This window comes from Scleropages formosus, chromosome 16, assembly GCF_900964775.1.
Source record: "Scleropages formosus chromosome 16, fSclFor1.1, whole genome shotgun sequence".
NCBI lineage: Eukaryota > Metazoa > Chordata > Actinopteri > Osteoglossiformes > Osteoglossidae > Scleropages > Scleropages formosus.
In genome coordinates this window covers 5,158,386-5,179,774 of record NC_041821.1, presented here as the reverse complement: position 1 = coordinate 5,179,774, position 21,389 = coordinate 5,158,386, and the positions used below count along the sequence as shown (strand labels likewise).

At 48.7% G+C, this 21,389-nt stretch overlaps 1 protein-coding gene across 1 annotated transcript; it reads right to left on the bottom strand.

Moving 5' to 3' along the window:
• Positions 1-100: 100 nt before the first annotated feature.
• arhgef38 (Rho guanine nucleotide exchange factor (GEF) 38) lies at positions 101-16,461 on the bottom strand. The gene is made up of 14 exons (XM_018735649.2): positions 16,126-16,461; positions 11,357-11,550; positions 10,435-10,552; positions 10,193-10,340; positions 9,848-9,865; positions 9,476-9,675; positions 9,060-9,193; positions 6,652-6,756; positions 6,043-6,165; positions 4,897-5,214; positions 4,021-4,152; positions 3,372-3,573; positions 1,761-2,002; positions 101-971 (listed from the first exon to the last, which is right to left on the bottom strand). The coding sequence occupies exons 1-14, from the start codon at positions 16,331-16,333 to the stop codon at positions 789-791; spliced, it is 2,325 nt and encodes a 774-aa protein (XP_018591165.1). The 5' UTR covers positions 16,334-16,461; the 3' UTR covers positions 101-788.
• Between the last annotated feature and the right edge of the window lie 4,928 nt (positions 16,462-21,389).

Genomic DNA, 21,389 nt, shown 5'->3' with positions numbered 1-21,389 from the left:
CATGTAAAGATCTGCTAGACTTCTCACGGAGTGGTGTGTGTTCGTTAGACAGTCAGTCCTTTAAAATGTGTGATGGAAATGGTAATACGCTGCATGCGAACAGGGTTTATTCTCAAAGCAGATACACTCATCTTACACCATGAAGGTGGGATCAGGAGGGCAGGGCATTATGTGGTAAATATAACTTTATTTACTCAGGACAGTACCTGTCAATTTCTCAATCTTTTACTCAAAGTGCATAATATACCTTCATTTATAGCAAGATAAATATGTTACAAAATATTCACACTATTGGGATAAATCTCTAAAAATTTAAATCTAACGATAATTATGACGAATATTCAATCTGATAAAATATATCTACTGCAATATAAATTTCTTCATTCAGCGTTATGGTCAATAGACTTTATGATCATTCATAATTAATGGAACACTGCAGGTAAAAATACTAGTAAGTGCTGGGAATGGATCTTTGTGCAAAGACAGACAGACTTCACAAATGTTGTGTTGTGTGTTACAGCTGTCATCAGCATTGAGTTGCCTGGTGAACGCCTTTCACCCACAACTTACTCATTTCAGATTCCTCCACTTTATCCAGGTGTGCAACTATATGTTTTCTTTCCTTTTACTGAAGCAGGCAAGGTTAATCACCTCTCTTAATGGTATAATGGATGATCCTGGACTGACAGCAGCATTCAGCCAGGTCCTTAACTTCTGCGCCACCTGCTGGCCGCCGGACACCCGTGAAATCGACGGGATGCTGAGCGTGCGTCGCTCCCCTGGATGCGCTAGGCGTAGGACATCTTGCCCAGGTAGTTGGCCGGGACGTAGCCCTTCTTGCCTTCGATCTCGGCCAGCCACCATTCACGGTTGCCGCTCAGGTCACAGAACTGCAGGATGTGCACGTGCTGGTACTCCTGCAGGGTGAGCTCCTGCTCGCAGCGTGCCTGGAAGGCGTGCACGGCGTAGAACTGCAGCACGGGGGGGGTCGGGTCAGTGGTGACGTCACAGGGCAGATTCCCTGTACAACTCTACCTTCCCTCGACCCATCTGCCACATCACATACTGTTGCTGAGTGTTTACCTCTGTTTTTACACACGATTCATTAGTGTTTAAAACAGCAGGGTAATTCTATGCAAATTTCAATCGTATAATTGAATAGTGATTGTGTCCAGCAGCAGCGATCACGTTCGTTCGTATGGTGTGTTACGCGCTGACGCAAACTCTACGCTTGTTTTTGACCATTCATCACCAGATGGCACAGAGTCTCTCACCCGACACACACAAGCGGTGTCTTCAGCAGCACTTACACACCAATCCCGCTGGGCTTAAATACACTGTCAGCAAGGTGTGCGGAAGCTGCTCTGAAGGTGTTTCAAACAGCCTCCGTCTCTCTATGAATAGAAATGTGTTCTAATGATGGTTAGAAAACTCATTTGGGCCGGAGCGCGGGCTCTGTCCCCTGGAAACGGGCTTGCAGTCACGTCAACGTGCCGTTACCACGGTTTTTACTGCCCCTCTGAGTCTTTTTAAAAAGGCCACTAATCACATGCACCGTAAACCACCGCAGTTGCCCCCCTCCCCCGAAGGGGGCAGCATGCTTTAATTGGCTTGGGCTGATTTAAAAGCCAGCCGTCGATGTTGCTCCTAGGGTGGTGTGTGTGCGTCTCTCTCTCTCTCTCTCTCTCTCTCACTCTCTCACTCTCTCTCACTCTGAGCTGCAGTCCCCTGACACACCAGCATTGCAGCAGTGCCCTCACCTGCTGGTCCTCGCCCTCACCCTCGCCATTCTCCAGGCTCTCCGGTTCCTCCTGCAGGCTGTCAGGAGAAGGACACCCATCAGTGGAGTCGAGCTGGAGGCTCCGCAGGCCACCGCCACCGCCGCCCGACACAAACAGGCTGATGTTGTCGAAGTCATCGGGGCCTTCAGAATGCAGGCTGCCCCGCTCCCGAGCGGGATTGTAGGGCTTCAAGAAGGAGGAGTACACGTAGCCCCGTGCACCTGTGGGGCCAAACAATGGGGAGCCTGTGTGAGGAGGTGGAGTCGGGGTGCGTGACGCCCTGCCTCAATGGAGCCTTTGATACGGCACGATACAGTGGGGGTTTTAAACCGAGGTGAAACCACAGGGCGGGTCACGATCAAGGTACTTGTCCTGAGCTGATGTAGCAAAAATTACCCAGCTGTATAAATGGGTAAATCACTGTAAGTACCCTAATGTAGAAAGGTGCCATTGTAGGTCACCTTGAACAAAGGCATCAGGTGAAAGAATAAAATGTAAAAATGAGCTCCAGCCTTGTGGAGACCTCGGGCTTCGGGGCACCAACACGGTCTCGCCGGCTCCTGCTGAATCTCCCGAGGTTCTCGCAAGGTTGTTGTTGCTGCTCTTTCCCTGTCTGAACCTCAACGTCACACGATCCTTGGGGGTTTTGACGCGTTGCTGACTTGTCGCCGAGAAGCTGGCGCCGTCGCGCCAATAACATGTGTATCGGCCAATTACAGGCAGGAGAATTCAGCAGCAGGGGGCGATCGCCGGAAACCCTCACAATTTTTCTTTATGTTTATTCATTCCGCCGACGCTTTTCTCCAAAGTGAATTACAATATTAATCTACCAACAGGGGCTCCTTTTAATTAATTAATCAATACAATTAAGTTCTGTAATTAAATTGTTGGTAGATTTGGTATTACGTTGTCGCACAGCTGAATGGGGATGCTGGCGGATGAGGCTGTGGGGGGGTTGGTTCACGCTATTGGGCCTGTCAGTCATTTAAGGGTCTCAGTGCAGGTGGGCAGCAGGTGCTGTACTGCTAAGGGTCGGCGCCTCATTGTTGCAAAGCGGTTCGGCTCCCGCCTCCTGCTGCAGTTCACGTGATCAAGGTACCTATCCTGAACTGATACAGTAAAAATTACCCAGCTCTATAAATGGGTAAATTTCCTAGTGTGCAAAGTTGACATTGTAAGCTGCGTTGGAGAAAGTATCGGAAAAGTGACACTTTTGCTGGATACACTCCGTCTCCACGGCAATGGTGGAGAGGAAAACCAGCTCATGGGCTCAACAGCAGTAGGGCGCTGGCTCCGTCTGACACTTTTCCAAAGCGACTTACAACGTTAAGTTATTTACACATTTATACAACTAGGTTATTTTACTGGAGCAATTTAGGGTAAGTACCTTGTTCAATGGTACTAGAACTGCGGATGAGATTTGAACCTCTGACCTCGGGGGCCGAAGATAACAGCGCTAACCACTATGCTACCAGCTGTCCCTATGAAAAAGATTGATGGGATCCAGTATATACACTTCACAGTGTCTTTCAAACAAAAAAAAGAGACATTCTGAAGCAACCAGATACGTGCCCCCACACCCCCACTCACTGCCTGTGTCGACCAGCCAGCGACTGCTGCTACCCAGGGGGTCCCGGTCCTGGATCAGGCCCACCAGCTCCCCCTCCAGCAGGGTGATGTCCTCCTCCTGGCACGCGTTACAGTTGCGCTTCAGCTGGTACAGCTGCTCGGTGCCGTAGGTGGCCAGCAGGTGCGATCTCTGGCTCTCCGTCTGCCGGGGAACCTCAGGGGGCTGTGCCAAAACAGGAAATGGGCGGAGTTACATAGCGTGACATGGCTCAACACTAACGAGCCCCAGGTGATCAGCGGCTTATCCCCCAAGTCACCCTCCCTGCCCACGCTTTCCGACCAGGGAGGCTACAGCAATCAGAATCTGCAGCATGGCTCGGCACCTGCTGGCAGGAGTGAGATCTTCAGCACTATGCATTAATTGCGTTTTAATTTGTGAAATTAAATAAGGGTGCACTAAGTGGGGGGGATGAGGGGGGGTGCTCACCTGTGGCTCAGCACAGCTGCCACAGTAACCCATCAGTTTAAATGCAGCGTGTGCAACCCTGAGCCGGAGTACCGCGCTTCCTGGCTCCATCGTAACCATCGTTCCTGGCTGGGGCGTTCGGGACTGACGTGCGGTTAAGGGGACGTGTCCCCGCTCGTGGTCAACGCGCCCTGAAGGACTCACCGAGGCTTTCTTGGGTTTCTCGAAGCTCACTTTGCGCTCCATGAGCCGGGGTGCGTTGTCCTTGACGAAGCTCAGGTTGTTCAGACCCTCCATGATGCTGCTCTGGACTTCACCGATGTTGGACAGAGGAGCCTGGAAGCCACAAAGACACCATCCATAGACACAGTCCCACTGGTGGTGTAACCTGTAGGCTAACAGAATCACTATAACATCAATCTTTTTCCACTGGGCCAACAAATGGGTCTCCTGTGGTGCTACTGAAATGATCCTAGTACTAAACCAGCATAACCACCATCCAGACCGGGAGATGGACCCAACAGCCACTGCACCAAGGGTGGATTCATAGACAAAATGACACATGCCTGGGCCTTGGTGTCTTCTTGCAAGGCACCAAACCCAAGGGGGTTCCAGTACAATGCTGGGTTGTGTTTCCACCTTGGTACCTGTTGTCTCTCACTCATTCATTATCAATATTTACTTGTCCAGTGCAGGCTCACAGTGGTGTGGAGCCTATCCTGGAGGCATATTGTCCATCACGGGGCAATTACACACTCGCGGCTATTTAGAATCATCGATTCGCCTTGAACACATGTTTTTGAACTGTGGGAGGAAACTAGAGCACTAAAAGGGAACCCACATAAACACAGGGAGAACATCTCATAGATTAAGTCAGATTCAAACCCAGACCCCAGGAGGCTGTGAGGCACCAATGCTGCCCGCCATGCCACCACAGCCCCCATAACACCCATTGTACTCCATAACTGTGTTTGAATTCTGGGATGAAGCCCAGGCAACCCTCGCCCTGGGGACATGTGGAGATCCTGCAGTGGGTCTCAGCCCTTGTCCCACTCTTGCTCCTTGTCCACCCTGACTCACCGGAAGCTGCTGGATGGACGGGGCCTTCTGCTGGGAGGCATCCAGCAGGCCCCTGAGCAGGCCCACCAGGCAGCAGAGGCAGTTGAGCAGAATGGCACGCGCGGCACCGTTGAACCTCTGCAACTCCTCCACCAGCTGCCCGTTGAGGGCCTCGTAGTCACGGCGAGCCTGTGCCTGCTCCTCGGAGCTCGGCTTCTCCAGCCGGCTGCAGTAGTCCAGCAGCTTGTCGTAGCGCTTCTGGATGAGCTTCTGCGGTGCGGCGAACATACCCTGCAGCGCCGACAGGGGCGTGAGCACCACCCGCTCCACCCGCTCCTTCTGTGGGGAAGAAACGGCAAAGCAAGACCGTTACCACGGTTACGCACACAGCCAGTGCATCTCGTCCGATGTTGTGACCTTGCTATACAGAGTACTGTAAACACAGCGAATTTCTGGTGGGTAAAAAAAAACTGCAGTTGTGCAGATGATGTTCCTGTCTAAGTTCCAGGAATTCCGTTTTGTTCTCTGGCCCTCGGCCACATCTCTGCCCTTCGTCTTGTTGCGCTACTCATCAGGATGCTCTTCTCTCTCTCGAGGAGGCAAGCGATGTAGCTGTCTACAGTGCCACCGGTGTCTCCATTAATGGTGCTTATTAGCACTTATTAATCATTCATCAAGCCCGCTGAAGAGTCGCTCTTCCAAGAAACCCCCCCCCCCCAACCCCCGTGGGCTTTGGGACGAGGCCAGCAGAGAGAAGGTGGGTGAAGGAGACGGTGCAGGAGGAGGAGAAGCACAGCGACAGATTGGATGAAATGGATCTCAGGAAACGGACTCACAGAGAGACGAAGGAAGGGTTGTGTGGGGGGGGGCAGTCGGTCACACGGGCTCCCTGGGGGGTCAAGACTCAACGAGCAGGAAGGGAAAGACTGACAGGACAGAGGGGCTTGAAAAAAGGAGGAGAAAAATATAAAATAACCAATTGATTCAGCTGCCTTGAAAAGAGTCTCAAAAGAGAGGGATGCCAGTGGGAGAGGGGGTGTGTGTGTCTGCGCAGCGCTGCAACCACGGCAATTCGTCTCGGTTTATGAACGCTGCGAACGTGAGCGGGAAATTCATCTTTAACGGCCTTTCCGGTCTCAGGAGGACTCTAGAAGGCGGCGAACTCACAAACTGCTGGTACGGGTTGTGGCCATTCTTCCTGCGCAGGGTGCTGGTGAGCTCGCTTTTCTCGGGATCCTTAATTATGTTTTCTAGATCCTGAGCGTGCTGCACGGCGAGAGAAGCCATCTCCTGTGGGTTGAGCACATGACCGGGAACATCCATCAGTGCTATTTTCAACGTCTTCTCACAACCATCCTGGAGTCACTTTCGCCATTTTTACTACCGTTACACCGGTGGTTCTGCTCATGGAGAAATAATGAGGTTTATTATTGTTTCAAATTTCTTTGAGAAATATTTAAAATTTGAATAGATGATAAAAAAGCTTTGGCATTTACCCCGGTATTTACAGACAGTTTGCATAACAATAAATACTAAAGCGCAAATACCCAGAATGCCATTTTCCATTATGGAAATACAGAAATAGGGTAAAAGCTGCAAGGTTGTGATTATTATGGTATATAAAAAATGTACAGATGCATCCGAGATAAATGTACAGCTCAATTTTTTGCTGGAGACATATTGGGTTTCTTAACCACAATGTGACCTCTGACCTTCGACCCGCTGCTGACCACTGAATCCATATGAGGGCTTTGTGTGCTTTGACTCTCGCCTGACCTGGACGTGGTAGAGGTAGCAGCAGACGTTCTTGACCAGCTGTCGCACGCATTTCTCTAGGCTGCGGAACAGTTTCTCCTCCTTATCGAAGACTTCGTCTTTGACCTGGAAGAAGGAGGTTAATGTACAACCACCTGGCAGTTCTTGGTCCCCGATTGACTCCACCTGGGGCAAATACCGTACCTTCAGAAATGTGAAACTTTAACTGTTTCAAACTCAAATCTCCGCAGAATCATGAAATCGCCAGCATGCCATTTCATGGTCTAAAATGCATCATATGACTTTGATATTGAAGAACCTGCAGTTGTGAGAAAAAGTTACCCGTATCGTATGTCTGCATGAATGGCTCCTCAGATGTGATCTGTTCTTCTACATCATAATAATAAATAAAGACAGTCTTATTTAACAAGCAATGTGTACATTTTATGTTGTGATATCTTTTCATGGAAATTCATTATATTTTGTAACTGGTGGAACTTCATTTATTGACAATAACCTCAACCAAATATTTTCTGTAGCTGCTGATCAGAACTACTCAGTCGAAAGGAAGTATTCTTTACCCATTCCTCTATTCAAAACTTTCAGCTCATTTATATTTTTGAAATGCCAGGGTTGAACGTCCTGCTTCAGGTCACACCACAGCATTACAACGGGATCGAGGTCAAGGCTCTGACTTGGTCATTATAAAACACTAAATTTGAACCACTCTGTTGTTGATTTACTCCGGGGTTTTGGATCCTTATCGTGTTGCCTGATCCAATTTATTTTGAGCATTACATCACAGACAGATGCCCTGACATCTTGCTGTAGAATTTCCTCTTACAGCTTGTAATTCATTGGTCCCCTACAATGACTGCAAGCTTTCCCAGCAGTCCCTCAACATTATACTCCCTCCACCATGCTTCATAGTTGGGAAGAACTTTTGGTGTTGGTATGCAATGTTTAGTTTTCTTCATTTACCAAGAAGTCTTTTCTCTCATTTGTCCAGAGTATTATTCCAGTAGTGCTGTGGAGAGCCCTTGTTGGTGGCCTATGCTCCAGGAGGGGTGGAAGGCATTGATTATGATGATGATGATGATGATGATGATGATGAGTGCCGTGGAACATCCATAAGGTCTTTAGCACTTGAGGTGGGAAGCAATGTTTCTGTTTGCAGAGCAGGGGTTTCTTCCATGATAACCTCCCATGAACACTGCTCATGTTTTGTGTTTTTTTAAAGAAAGACTCAAGTGCATCAAATGCCTGCAGATCCTCAGTGATCACCCTAGGGTTCCTTGTCACTTGTTTGAGGATTGTATGATGTGCCATTGCACTGGTATTTGTAGGACATTCACACCTTGGGAGAGCATCAATGGTACTGAATATCTTCCATGTGTAAACTATGAGCCGTACTTTGGACTGATGGAGGCCCAAGTCTTTAGAAATCCTTTGGTAGTTCTTTCAGGTCTTCTGAGCGTCATCAACTCTTCTTCTACGATCCTCAGAAATTTCTTTAGATTGGGCTATGCTGCAGTTCAGCAGAATTTTATTGCAAAGAGTAGGTAACCAATGTGGTTTTGTTTTTATTAAATGGCATGGACGGGGGAGCGGTGGTTTGGCCGGGTCCCGCTCTGGGGTTCGAGTCCTGCTTGGTGTGCCTTGAGGTGGACTGGCGTCCTGCCCTGGATGTGTCCCCTCCCCCTCCAGCCTTGCACCCTGTGTTGACGGGTTAGACTTTAGTTTGCCGCAACCCTGCGTAGGACAAGCGGTTTCAGACTCTGTGTGTGTGTGTATGTGTGTGTATGATCAAACCCACATCCAAAATGATTGATTGGAATACCTGTCTCCAATTAACCCTCTTTTTATGATGTCATTAACCTAGGGGTTCATATACTTTTTTCATTAACCTTGACTGTTTAAAACATTTCATCAGAAAAGATATGGAAATGGAAAATGTGTGTGTTTTTTGTTAAATAACACTCCAACCAACCAACCACCCAATGTCAACAACCGCTTGTCCCGACTGGGGTCACGGTGAGCTGGAGCCTAACCCGGCAACACAGGGTGCAAGGCTAGAGGGGGAGGGCACGCACCCAGGACGAGATGCCAGTCCATTGCAAGGCACCCCAAGCAGGGCTCGAACCCCAGACCTGCCACACAGTGGCCACCACACCCCCCAACTAAGACTCTTTTATTATAACTTAGATGAACAGATCACATTTTAGGAGCCACTCATGCAGAAATCCTGTCAATTTCCAAAGGTTTCACACACTTTTTCTCACAGCTTTATGTAATACTGGCACACAACAAGACCTATACTTCATGGACACCTTTCCCAAAATGTCTCCGTCCAACAGATATCATTGATGACAGATCAAAGAGGCCATGAAACAGGAAGAGGAGGGCAGAGCCGACGGCACGAGCCATACCTGTGGCTCCACCCCCGTGAGGATCTTCAAGTAGCCAGTGAGCCGGTCGGACTTCTTTCGGATGGAATGGATGTTGAGCCTGTTGAGCTTGCCAATCAAGGTGCCCTCCTCATCCGGCCGCTTATACTTCATCACTGGGAAACCAGAACAATGAGCTGAGCTTTAGCGAGGTGGCACACAAAGCGAGCATTGTTCCCTTTGCAATTACACTGCTAGCTTCCCGGCAACGAGAGCGAGCGGGGGAGGGGCACCGATCAATCCAAGCTGACGATTTGCAAAGAGGGGGCCATACTTTTTTGTTTCTGCAGTGAAGAAAACAATTCCTACAATGTGTAAGAATGATTTTGCAGCTGTGAAGGAAAATATTGAGCTATGATTGTGGTGGGTGTGGTGGGGGGGGGGGCTTTTCCACCCACCAATGTCTTTCCTCCTCTTGCACTCGTTGATGTTGATGTTGACGATCTTGACGGCGGCCAGCGCCTCCTCTAGTGCCTGACGGTCACGGTGGTCTTCAGGGGTGGTCTGCCACAGCTCGCCCAGCAGCAGCGGGTACTTCATCACCCTCTGCACGGGTTTGATGATCAGCGAGCCCATGTCCAGCAGGTTGGGTTTACCTCTGCACATTCACCGGCATGGGTCAGTAGATATATACCACACCTCCACCGTGCAGGAGTAATGGCTCTGGCCAAACTCGGATTTAATCAATTACTGAAAGATGTTGTCTTAATTAAGATGTTGGGGTACGTGTTCTGCAATCGGTTTCCCATAATAAAAGACAACGTACTTACTCAAGGTCATATATTTGCCTGCAAAAATGCAGAAAAATTGAGTAATTAGTACATTTATCAGATGAAAAAAAAAAGAAAATTTATTGCATGCAAAGCATGCTGTTATACTGAAAAAAGTTAAAATATACACACACACACATTTTCAGAACCGCTTGTCCCATACGGGGTCACGGGGAACCGGAGCCTACCCGGCAACACAGGGCGTAAGGCCAGAAGGGGAGGGGACACACCCAGGACGGGACGCCAGTCCGTCGCAAGGCACCCCAAGCGGGACTCGAACCCCAGACCCACCGGAGAGCAGGACCCGGTCCATTTATACATAAACACAGTATGACAGGTACTCACTTCAGCGCTAATATGCAGGTTGTGAAATGCTGCTTGATTTCTTCATCTTTCTCGTAGGACTTGAGTAACGTGTTGGCTTCATCGTGCTGGCAACAGTATGTCTTGTAGACCTCCTCCAGCTCCGCTTTGGCCTGTATGAAGACGTCGCCTGGAGCGCGGCAACGGTGAAAGCGGTCATTCGGGGTTCGGCGCACGTCTTTGTTTCGAGCTTCTCCCATCTCGTGCGGTCCCGATCCACGTACCTATGAGCTGAGCCTCGAGGTCGCGCTCGACCGTCGCCTCCTGCAGGCTGCGCAGCAGTTCCCCGGACAGCTCGCACACGGCCTCCATGTTGGTGAACAGCCGCTCCGCATCCACCGCCTGAGACACAGCGGTGCAATCGGGTTCATCATCATCTGCCGCAGCGTCTCGAACCCCCACTGAGTCGCGACGCCTCCCACTGCTCATGTCAAGTTCTGTCATTTCATCTCTAAAGGTGGCCACTGGGGTTAAACAGTGGGGCAGGTGGTAGTGTAACGGTTAGGGTTAGTGCTTTTGGAGCCACAGGTTTGATTCCCACTGCCATCTGTAGTACCCTTGAGCAAGGTACTTGCCCTAAATTACCGAGCTGTATAAATGGGTAAATAATTGTAGGTAGCTTAACATTATAAATCTCTTTGTAAAAAAGTGTCACCTAAATGAAGTGTCATATAAACAGCCAAAACATTATTCCAGAAAAAATCATGTGTCTATATTTCTGTATGAGATACTACTACTTGTAACATTATTATTATGTCGTTCAATAGTTTTACTTAATAGTTACTAGCGTTATCCAATTCCTATTGTGTTGTATTTCGCAGATGTTTTTACCTTATTTGTAATCTTAATGTATGTTGTTACTTTTTTTTAATCCCCCCATGAGTTTGCAGAAAAAGATATTTCATTGCCAGTAACCGCTGCTGTATGCTGAATTGTTTTTCATTTGATAAAAAAACCTTTGATTGATTGATAGATTTTTTGATTGACTGATTGATCATTATCCATCCATCCATCCATCCATCGTCAACAACCACTTGCCAATCAGGACATACCCAGGATGGGGTGCCACCCCAAGCAGGGCTGGAACCCCACCACACCCCTTATTATTATTATTATTATTATTATTATTATTAATTGGAAGATTACCTGGACTTTTCTCAGCGGCTGCACCACCTCCCTGATGCAGAGCTCCAAGTCGTTCAGGTAGTCGCTCTCTGTCTGCAGCAGCTCCTGAATGACCTTTGACCTCCTGATCATCTTCCTTTCCTTCATTTCTTCTGGGTCCAGGTCCAGGGATGTAGTGGAGGAGGTGGCGGACATCACCTGAGGTCCCATTTTCTCTGTGTGACACAATGTGTGAGACAATTAGCCTCAATACAGCTGGATATCACTACTTACTTGTGACTGTACTGTCATGAAATATGATGCATTTAGAGCGTTTAATGAATGCTTCTTCAACAGTTATTAATGCCAACATCTTAACGTTTATTTTTCCATTTTTTATTACCGTATTTACTCGAATATAACTCTCACTTTCAAGTTAAAAATCGGGGTGCGACATGATGTAGTTATGTAGGAATTTTCGGAAACAAAAGATTTTCAGGAAAAAAATTAAATGTTAATAATTAAATCCTCAGTATTCATTATAATTTATAATTGCTCACATTATTTGTTAAATGAATGAAGTTAAATTTCAATTATCAACGTTATTTACCGACTTTCATCACATATATATTTGAATCTTTAGCGACAATGAACAATGCTTCTGTAATTAAATTAAAACAAGCACTTTCATTATTCCTCGTCCTTTACAAAAAGATCGCGCGACTCTGACGAACAAAGGTAAGATGACAATTGTTGAAATGTTGACTCGCATTAACCGAATTCCAAAATACCTGAAACTGCCGTAACAACATTGATTTTCTGTTTCTTACAATTTTAAACTTTTTTCATGTGCGAGGTACATTTTTAAATTTCTTTTTTCGTAACGTAAAAGTAGGGGTGCGGCATATACGTGAGGGCGAGTTATAGTCGAGTAAATACGGTAATCCACGTGACTATTATTCTCTCACATCCTAAACCTCCAGGATAGACTCCGGACCACTAGTTACTGATGATGAATGGCAGAGAGTAATTTGGCATTTCGTTACTCCAGAGGGCATTTACATTTATTTTTCTATCAGACAATTTTCTCCAAAGCGACTTCCAGTAGTGTTATGAGACCACACACCTTATTCACCCTGGTGACTTACACTGCTGGATACACTACTTACACTGGGTCACTCATCCATACATCGGTGGAACACACACACTCTCTCTGTCACTCACACACTATGAGTGAACCTGAACAGCATGTCTGTGGAGTGTGGGAGGAAACCAGAGCACCCGGCGGAAACCCACACAGACACGGGGGGAACATTCAAACTCCACACAGACTGATCGGGGATCGAACCCCTGTCCTCTTGCACCACCCAGTTGCTGTGAGACAGCAGCGCCCCCCCCCCCCCCCCTCCATTTAAAAACAGCTCATTTTTCAATACTGGGCAAACTTTTAATATCATAATGATGATTTTCTGCCAGTTTGGGTCAAAGATTTCTGGGCAGCATTTTAAAAGTGGTTCACACACACTGACAATGACATAAAATGTCCTCTTCCTGTGTCTCATCAGCCCCCCCAGTGTGCGAGGAGGAGGGGAAACCAGAGCATTCATTTAGGAGGAGAGGTGACTTCTTGGTGCCGAGTTAGCACCGCGTTGGACTTCCTCCTTTCGGGATGCCAGGTGTCGAGTTGCAGGACCAGTCACATTTCGGTGATGTAATGTCCCGCACTCGCTCCGGCATTCCATCTGTTCCGGGTGCGGTGACACCTGTCAGGCTACGCCCACAACCTATCAGCAACCACGCTGCGTGTGTGTGTGTGTGTGTGTGTGTGTGTGTGTGTGTGTGTGTGTGTGTGTGTGTGTGTGGACCGCCCTCCTTAAAACCTCGACACGCGCTGGAGCTCTTCCATCGCTCCGGGGACCACATTCGCATGGCTGCCATGTACGAAAAAATGACATTCCTTCCCAGGGCACGACCGTACAACCAGATTTTCACGAAAAAACCTGAGTGGCGGGACTGAAGAATTTGCATGAGCCCAGTTTTTATGGAACTGATGACAGCTGAACTTTGTCCAGATGAAGTCTGTGCACATAAACAGAAGGTTTTTACCACACAAGACACGGTCAAAGCTGTAAATGCGTGAGAGTGCCTATGCTATGTGCGCTCGGAATGGTGCAATAGATGGAGAAATATGTATTTAATCTATGGTTCCCAGGGGACAGCGACGACAAAGGCAAATACCACATCAGACCTACGGGCCTGGAAAATGAGACTGACGCTACAAAGCAACCGCGATATAAAAGTAAATCTGTTCATAACGGCCTCATTTCTTTGATCAGGAAAAACTGCAGCACATTATTGTGGAGTTATAATAAATATTTCACCAGCTGAATATATACTGTGCATCATATGAAGGCCAACTCAGAAGTACAAAGAAGGGTTTCTCATATTTTCTTTTTTTCCTCTAACATAGTCTTATACATAAAACCCTAACGTGCATGTTAATATTTTATTTTTCATACAAGCTTCATAGCAGCTTCTTGCAGCAGCTTGATAACAGTGGAAGCAGGTGTCTCTGGAGCTTCTGATACAGCAGAGCTGGAAAACAACCCGAGCGGCACCAGTCGCCATATGGATGGATCCAAAGTGGGAAAAGTTAAAAATAAAGTGAAACCTTTTGGGGAATGAATGCGGACGAACTGGGGTTCTGTCTCTACCTAATGCCACAAAGCCGTTTTGTCTCCTCACTTTTCCCCCTTGCATTCCACGGTTTTGTTCCAGCCGCGAGATCTTCCGTGAAAGGGGATATAGGGCTTTGACGGGGTTGCCCATTGAGACGCCGCGACGGAAGCCCGAGGGACCGGACCTGCGGATCGCATGTCACCGGCCCGGAGAACAGGGGTTCCAGACCACTGAAAGGGCAGGTCGCTCTCCCCGCAACTGTTCTACACTGGAGCAGACAGGTGTTGTCCAGGGAGCGGCGTTTCATTCAGAGGTGTCTCTTTCGTCCCGCTTTACATATGACACTCCGGCAACGGACAGCGACAAGGATGAGCAGCAAGAACAACGATGAGAAAACTCAATAAGCTCGCAATACGTAGAGAGGCAGCACGGGGGCGTAGTAGTTAGAGCTGCCACCTTGCACTCAAAGTACACATGTTCGGATCCCACCTCCTGTTGTATGTAATACCCTGGCTCAAGGTACTTGCACTGAACTAATGCAGTAAAAATTGCCCTGTGGTATCGATCGGTAAAATAATTCATTACTATTATAATTATTATTATGGGCTGTGTACTGAGTTAACAAAAAAAAAGTATCCTCTGCACATTTCCTACGGATCCCACCATAGAGGCATCAACACCACATGAGCTGCCACAAGGGAAGCAAATTCAGCTTTGTGAATGTACACATTTTGGACCGTGTGTAAGCTGTGTGTAAACGGAGTGTGTGTTTCTTCATTTTGCTGCGTTGACATTCCTATGGGAGGGAAATCCTGACTCATTGAAAACCCTGATGTTTATCGGTCAGGTGTTTTAGGGTGAGACAAGCGGTGCCACTGTGTGTCGCATCCCCGGCGGCCGGACCGACCTGTTCGGCAGGTGCGCAGGAACTATGTTGAGGAACAACTGAGCCATTTCCTTATTCAATAAATCCACCATTGTGTCAATACGTGTGACGATGCAACTCCTGTTCTCTCTGCCAAATAATCCATTCGCTGCACTTTTATATAAAACACTTGCATGTTTTAGATACGTTTCTATTGCATATAAAATATAAATGTTTTCTTCGTAAAAATGCACGGTCAAAAGAATTCTGTACTAATCAGCAGCGTTATATTTCATGAGCAATCTGACATCTCTTCCCAGAACATGAGCTGATGTTGACAGCGTGTCGCGCTTAACAAGGAACGGCCGTGCTTCGGAGCCCCTCGAACCCGCAATGTTCTTGTCAGCAGGCAAGTCTGCCGGCTTCCAGGTGTGTTACATCGATTACGTGGGACAGGTCACTTCCAGCCACTTCTCTTCCTACGCCAACCGAACCCATGGCCACGTGGCACCTTGAGCTGGGGCGAGAGCTCATGGAAACGGTAGGTCATTCAGGCCGCGGGGGGCATCGATGAGGGCGGGAGAGCGGATGCTTTCTGCTAATGAGCGCGGAGCCACACCAGCGAAGGACGGCAGGTTAATGCTGCACCTTTCGGCCCCGCCTTTGCAAAGCACAATTCTGGAATACAGAAATATCGATTCTTACACACATCACAGGCCTGTGGGTCACGTGTACCGAAGGGCGGAGAGGGCACGTTTTCCGTAAGCTTCCACATCCCGATGGAGTGTTCTTGCTCTCATCACACGCACACGCAAATGAGGGCCTAAACAAGCTCCCAGGATAGCAATCTGGTCGCCCCCCCCCCCCATCCAAGTTTAATCATTTCACCGCTTCTCCGTGAGAACAACAATAAAAAAATGATGAGGTGCACTGGAACGAGTCCCCGCTGCGGAGCAGGCAGCTGGCAGCGCGCTGTTTTTCCCACACCGTCCTGTTTGAGGTTGGAACACGCTTTGCATGTATGACATCACCCCACGGGACACGCGCTGCCGTTCCATCTCGCAGCAAACACAACAGGTGTTCGGCACCAACGGCGACCGGCCTGCCGCGTCCTTTCCGAGGTCAGACACCGTCCCGGGCTCCTCAGCACGCTCCTTTAACTCTCCTCCCCGACCGCTTACTTCATCTGGCTGCTCATGGGAACGTGCTTAGAGGGAGTTACCATGCGGCACACGCCTGTTTCCATGGCACGCGGGGAGCCGGTTACCTTTAAGTTTAGTGCTGTACTCCGTTTTATCGGACTGGCTCCTTCTCACGAGGGTGCCCAGGTTGATGTCCCCTTTGCCGAAGTCTTCGGCCACGATGGTGTCCGTCTTCCTCCTCTCCAGGTACTTGAAGAACCCATTCTTCTTCCTGAAGCCCCGCTGCCTCTTGATGGACCCGTCGCCGGCGCTGCCACCGTCCGTGGGCTCCATGGCGGACGCGCCCCTCCTCCAGGACGCCCCTGCCCCACTCGGCCTCGGGAGAGAGAGCTACCTGTGGAGCCCGGCCACCGGCGAAGCGCGGCAGGTGGACTAGCACCGAGCGAGCCGGCTGGCAGCTCCTGCAAAGCTGGCCCCGCCCCTCCTGCGGCGGCGGCATACCTGTCGCAGGAGACTCCTGTGGCTCCGCCCCCTCCGGCAGTGGCTCACCTGCCTCCAGAGAGACCTGTATTCAGGGACAGGTGGGGTGGAGGGAGGAAGGGAGGAGTAAAAAGAGGAACAGTCTGTGAAAGCGGCCTGTGAATTCCCCCACCCCCCCCCCAATGAGGAAAAGCGGATAATCCTCAAAGGAGAAGGGGCACAATGGAGCCGGCGCCACATTCGGCAAGACGGAACGAGTCTCGGGAGCGGGCTATAAAGGGCCGCGGTGCGCGTGTGCCTCCGCCGAGCACGTGGCATGTAAATCGCCGAGTGCCGTTTTGCATATGAAGAAGTGGCGCCCGTCACTCAAGGCATCCTGAGGTGTGCAGTGAGGAATGCAAACAACAGCTGAGTGTTTCGTCTGCGAACTCCCCCCCACCACCCCAACCCCCATCCCCCCCGCTCCTCCGTGCCATCTCAACGCACCCGGCGAGATCCAATAAATGAACCGGAGACGAGCGCGTTACTGACATATTTAAATGTAATTTCTTGCGCGGTCTTGACTGCGTGCGATAAGCGTCGTCTTTTTTTTTCCGGAAGAATTTTCCAAGGCGCCGACGCAGTCGAAGGCCGACTCCGCAGGGGCAGCGTTTGTACTCAACCGTGAGCTACAGACACACCTTGACGGGACATCATGTACTTCACATTTGCTTTATTTCTTCAATATCGGCCTTGAACCGACTCTGCAGCAACACAGTCGTACGCTAAAAATAAATAACTCGGCAGAACAAGTCTGCCACGTGCGCCGTGAGAACATTTTTGGAAATTTTAGCTGTGTTTGCCCAGCTCTGCAGCCTCATGTTCTCAGCAACAAAAGCAGAAAATATTGAACAAAAGGGTGGGCCGGTAATGTAATACTAATGAACCAAAGTAAACGTGGAAAAGACGACACGGCGGCGTGATAAACAGGACGCGACCTCGTGACGACGGCGATATCAGCGTCAGGCGTTGCGCAGAGTGTGTGGAAATGAATAAAACATTTTTAAAAGTACTAATCCTAAGAGTAATCAAATGGCTGTGAAGCTGAGGAGCTGTGAACACCACCCATTGACCACAGAGGAACACTGAGTAGTACCTTCACTGCTTTGGTTTAGTTCTAACACTGAATAATAAATGGCAGGGCAGCAGGTGGCACAGTGGTTAAAGCTGCTGCTTTTACATGTATGTATTTAGCAGATGCTTTTATCCAAAGCAACATCCAACAAACTCTATGTAGTGTTATCAGCCCACACACCTTATTCACCGTGGTGACTTACACTGCTAGATACGCTACTTACACTGGGTCACTCATCCATACATCAGTGGAACACACATACACACTCTCTGAATTATGGGTGAACCAGAACAGCATGTCTTTGGAGGGTGGGAGGAAACCAGAGCACCCAGTGGAAAGCCACACAAACAGAGGGGGAACATGCAAACTCCACACAGACTGAGCAGGGATCAAACCAACATCCTCTTGCACCACCCAGGTGCTGTGAGACAGCAGCGCTAATCGCTGTGCCACCGTGCCGCTTTTAAACTTGAAGAACCGGGGTTCGAATCTTACGTCCTGCTGCGATATCCTTGGTCAAGCCGCAAATACAGGGAGCGTTGTTTTCCGAGGAATGAAATGTTTGACAGCGATCGCGCTGTGACGCAGGAAACAAAGATGAGCAACACTGCCGCCGCTCAGCATCGCTGCCTTTATGAGCCTCGGTACCATGTAACAGGGTCCAAAGTTGCCCAGCAAAAGTAAACAGTAAAGTCACTCCTGCATGGTATCCAAAAGCCCCTTTTCACACACACAAGAGAGCTTTTGTTTGATTTTATCGGGCTATTTAATTTACAGTCACATGCATTGCTAGTCAAATACAACAAATACTAATGTGCACAGTTGTCTACTGAGCGTCAATACGCTTTCGGAAATCTGGTCAGACTGGAATATTCAGCAGCAGCGCGTGGTCGTAATGGCGTGGCAGCTGAGCACGTCCACGTTCCTGGTTGCAATCACGAATAGTTGCATTTCCCCCTAAATGAACAGAAGGAAACAGGGCAAAACATCCATTGGTTCTCTTAATTATAAAAGGCCTTGACACACCACATCTCTCATTGTAAATCTGTTTTTAGGACACAAATCATTTGTTTGAAAGTGACGTAAACAACATATTTACTCTTTATGTGAAATTGTAATTGTTTTAATTGTAGCATATTGAAATATTCGTATAAAATTACGCACGTCTATATTGTGTAATTTTATTTTACTCTCGATCGCTAACGTTCTAATAAATATTAGGTATTTATACTCTGCTATTTTTAAATGAACTTTTATCTTTGCACTCAGGACATCCATATTCATAGTTTAACTTCAATATTTGGTAACTTAGAGGCAAGTGCTTTGAATTACACTAAGGCAGGAGGGACTAGTAACACTGGGGTCCACTGTTAGAACACATAACCATGTGTGATGATGGGATCTGATGTTGTAAGAACCTGGTACAGTCCTCAGTATACAGCAGGTATCCTCGTAGTTTCATATTTGTATACCCCTTCATTTACACACACACAGGCTGGGGCCGCTTGTCCCGAGCAGGGTCGCAGCAAGCTGGAACCTAGCCCAGCAATATGGGGCGTGGGGCTGTAGGGGAAGGGGACACACCCAGGACGGGACACCAGTCCATCACAAGGCACCTCAAGTGGGACTTGAGCCCCAGACCCACCAGAGAGCAGGACCCAGCCAAGCCTGCTGCACCATCATGCCCACCCATTCATTTAGCCAATGTTATATTCCAAAGTGACTGACAAAGGTAAGTTGCTTAGACTTATGTACCCATTTATGTAGCAGGGTAATTTTTCCAGTATTAGTTCAGGGTAAGTACCACAATCCAGCATACTACAGCAGGAGGTAAGGTGTGAACCTGGGACTGCCAAGTCCAGAAGCAGTGGCTATGACCACTGTGCATTCTGTTACCTTTTAGGGTCTTTACCTTCAACTGAAGGACTTGGGTTTGAAACCCTGTTGTAGTACCCTTCATCCAAGTACACGTACACACACACACACACACACACACACACACACACACACACACACACTTTCAGAACCGCTCGTCCCATACGGGGTGACGGGGAACCGGAGCCTACCTGGTAACACAGGGCGTAAGGCCGGAGGGGGAGGGGACACACCCAGGACGGGACACCAGTCCATCGCAAGGCACCCCAAGCGGGACTCGAACCGCAGACCCACTGAAGAGCAGGACTCGGGCCAACCCACTGCGCCACCGCACCCCCCGCACCTTCATCCAAGTATTTACCCTAAATTAATACACTAAGAATACACTGCTGTATAAATAGACAAATCACTGTAAAGTTGAATTTCTAACATTACAAGGTGAATTGGACAAAGATGTACACTAAAAAGGGTCAACAGCAGAGTACGGTTCCTGGGAACTGAGTGGGTCGTGACTGGGACCTCAGCTTCGGCAGTCCTTTCTCCTTTCCAGTGGACCTTCCTGGCTGTACCTCAGAATACCTCATCTGACCTCATCAGGTCAGGTTCAGCACTTTGCTCGAGGATCATGACAGCAAGGTCCAGTTTGCAAAGTAAAGCCTCCGTTTCCAGTCATAAGTACCCTTTCTGGACCAAAACCACACCGCATCAAAGGTCGATTTCTGAAGGCCCGCTGCTTCCTGCAACCTGTTCAAAGTGCAGTCAACCCTTTTTGTTTATGCCACCGACTCCTGATAGCTGCAGTTCAAACAAACCGCAGAGGAGCGGCGGCAGGGGGTCACGGCGCTGGATGCGTGTTTGCCAAGCCCTGCGCCTGCCCCCGCTGCAGATAAGGGCCAGGCCTCTAAACGCAGGTCTAATTATTCTCCTCGAAATCACTACCTCCGCACAAAAGTGGAAATGAAAGGAGCACCGAGAAGGACTACAAAACAGTTGGCCTGTTGCTATGGCGACCATCACGGAGATGATTGGCCATGTCAGAGGGGGGAATGCGGAGGGTTTGGCACTTCAGACGTCTCGCGGTAGGCCAGCCATTGCTGCCATGAAATATGCAAACAAACAATATTAAAAATGCGGTGCCTGTTGAGTGGCTCTTCATCGACGACTTACCTATCTTCAAAGATGCAGACGATCGGGTTGACCTCGGGTCAAAGCAGAGCGGGTCGAACGAGGAGACGTTCCCGCTGTGTAAAAATGACACAGTGGCGGGCAGGTGTTTGTGGTCATGCTACCCTTGCGGAGAAATACCAGGTTTACAGGTAAACAGCCCAGAACGGACAAACCACGGTGCCCCGAGTTCACGTCGCCTTCGTAACCGCGACCGAGAAACGGAAAGTAAAGGGCCGCGAAAGGTGCGTTTATGCGTGTCCCAGGGGTCTTGACCCGTTGATCCCGTTTCCCGGGAAGGCCCAAGAGAAACAAAGAGAAGGCGTACATAAATATCATTATTAATTAATTACTGTGACTTAGATCGGGATGAGATCTCAAGGGAAGCCGTTCGCACAGAACTCCAGATAATTCTAACGGTTCGCAGATTATAGCCGCACCTCATCTAACGTTCATTAGCACATTAACATTTTAGCTCATATTCATTTAGCTGATTCAGGTAACCCACGCACCACCTGCTGCCCCGGAAAACACGGTTCGGCGCAACTCCGTTCACGTACGCGCTCGTCTTTTACTTCGGGCACGTTTATTCACGCACCTTATGCTTTTCCGCAAAGCTACTTAGTCATTTACCGTTTATACGGCCGGGTAATTTTACCAGAGTAATTTAGGGTAAGCACCTTGCTCAACGGTTTTATAGCTGGAGGTGGGATTTGAACCCGTGACCTCTGGGTCCGAAAGCAGCAGTTCTAACTA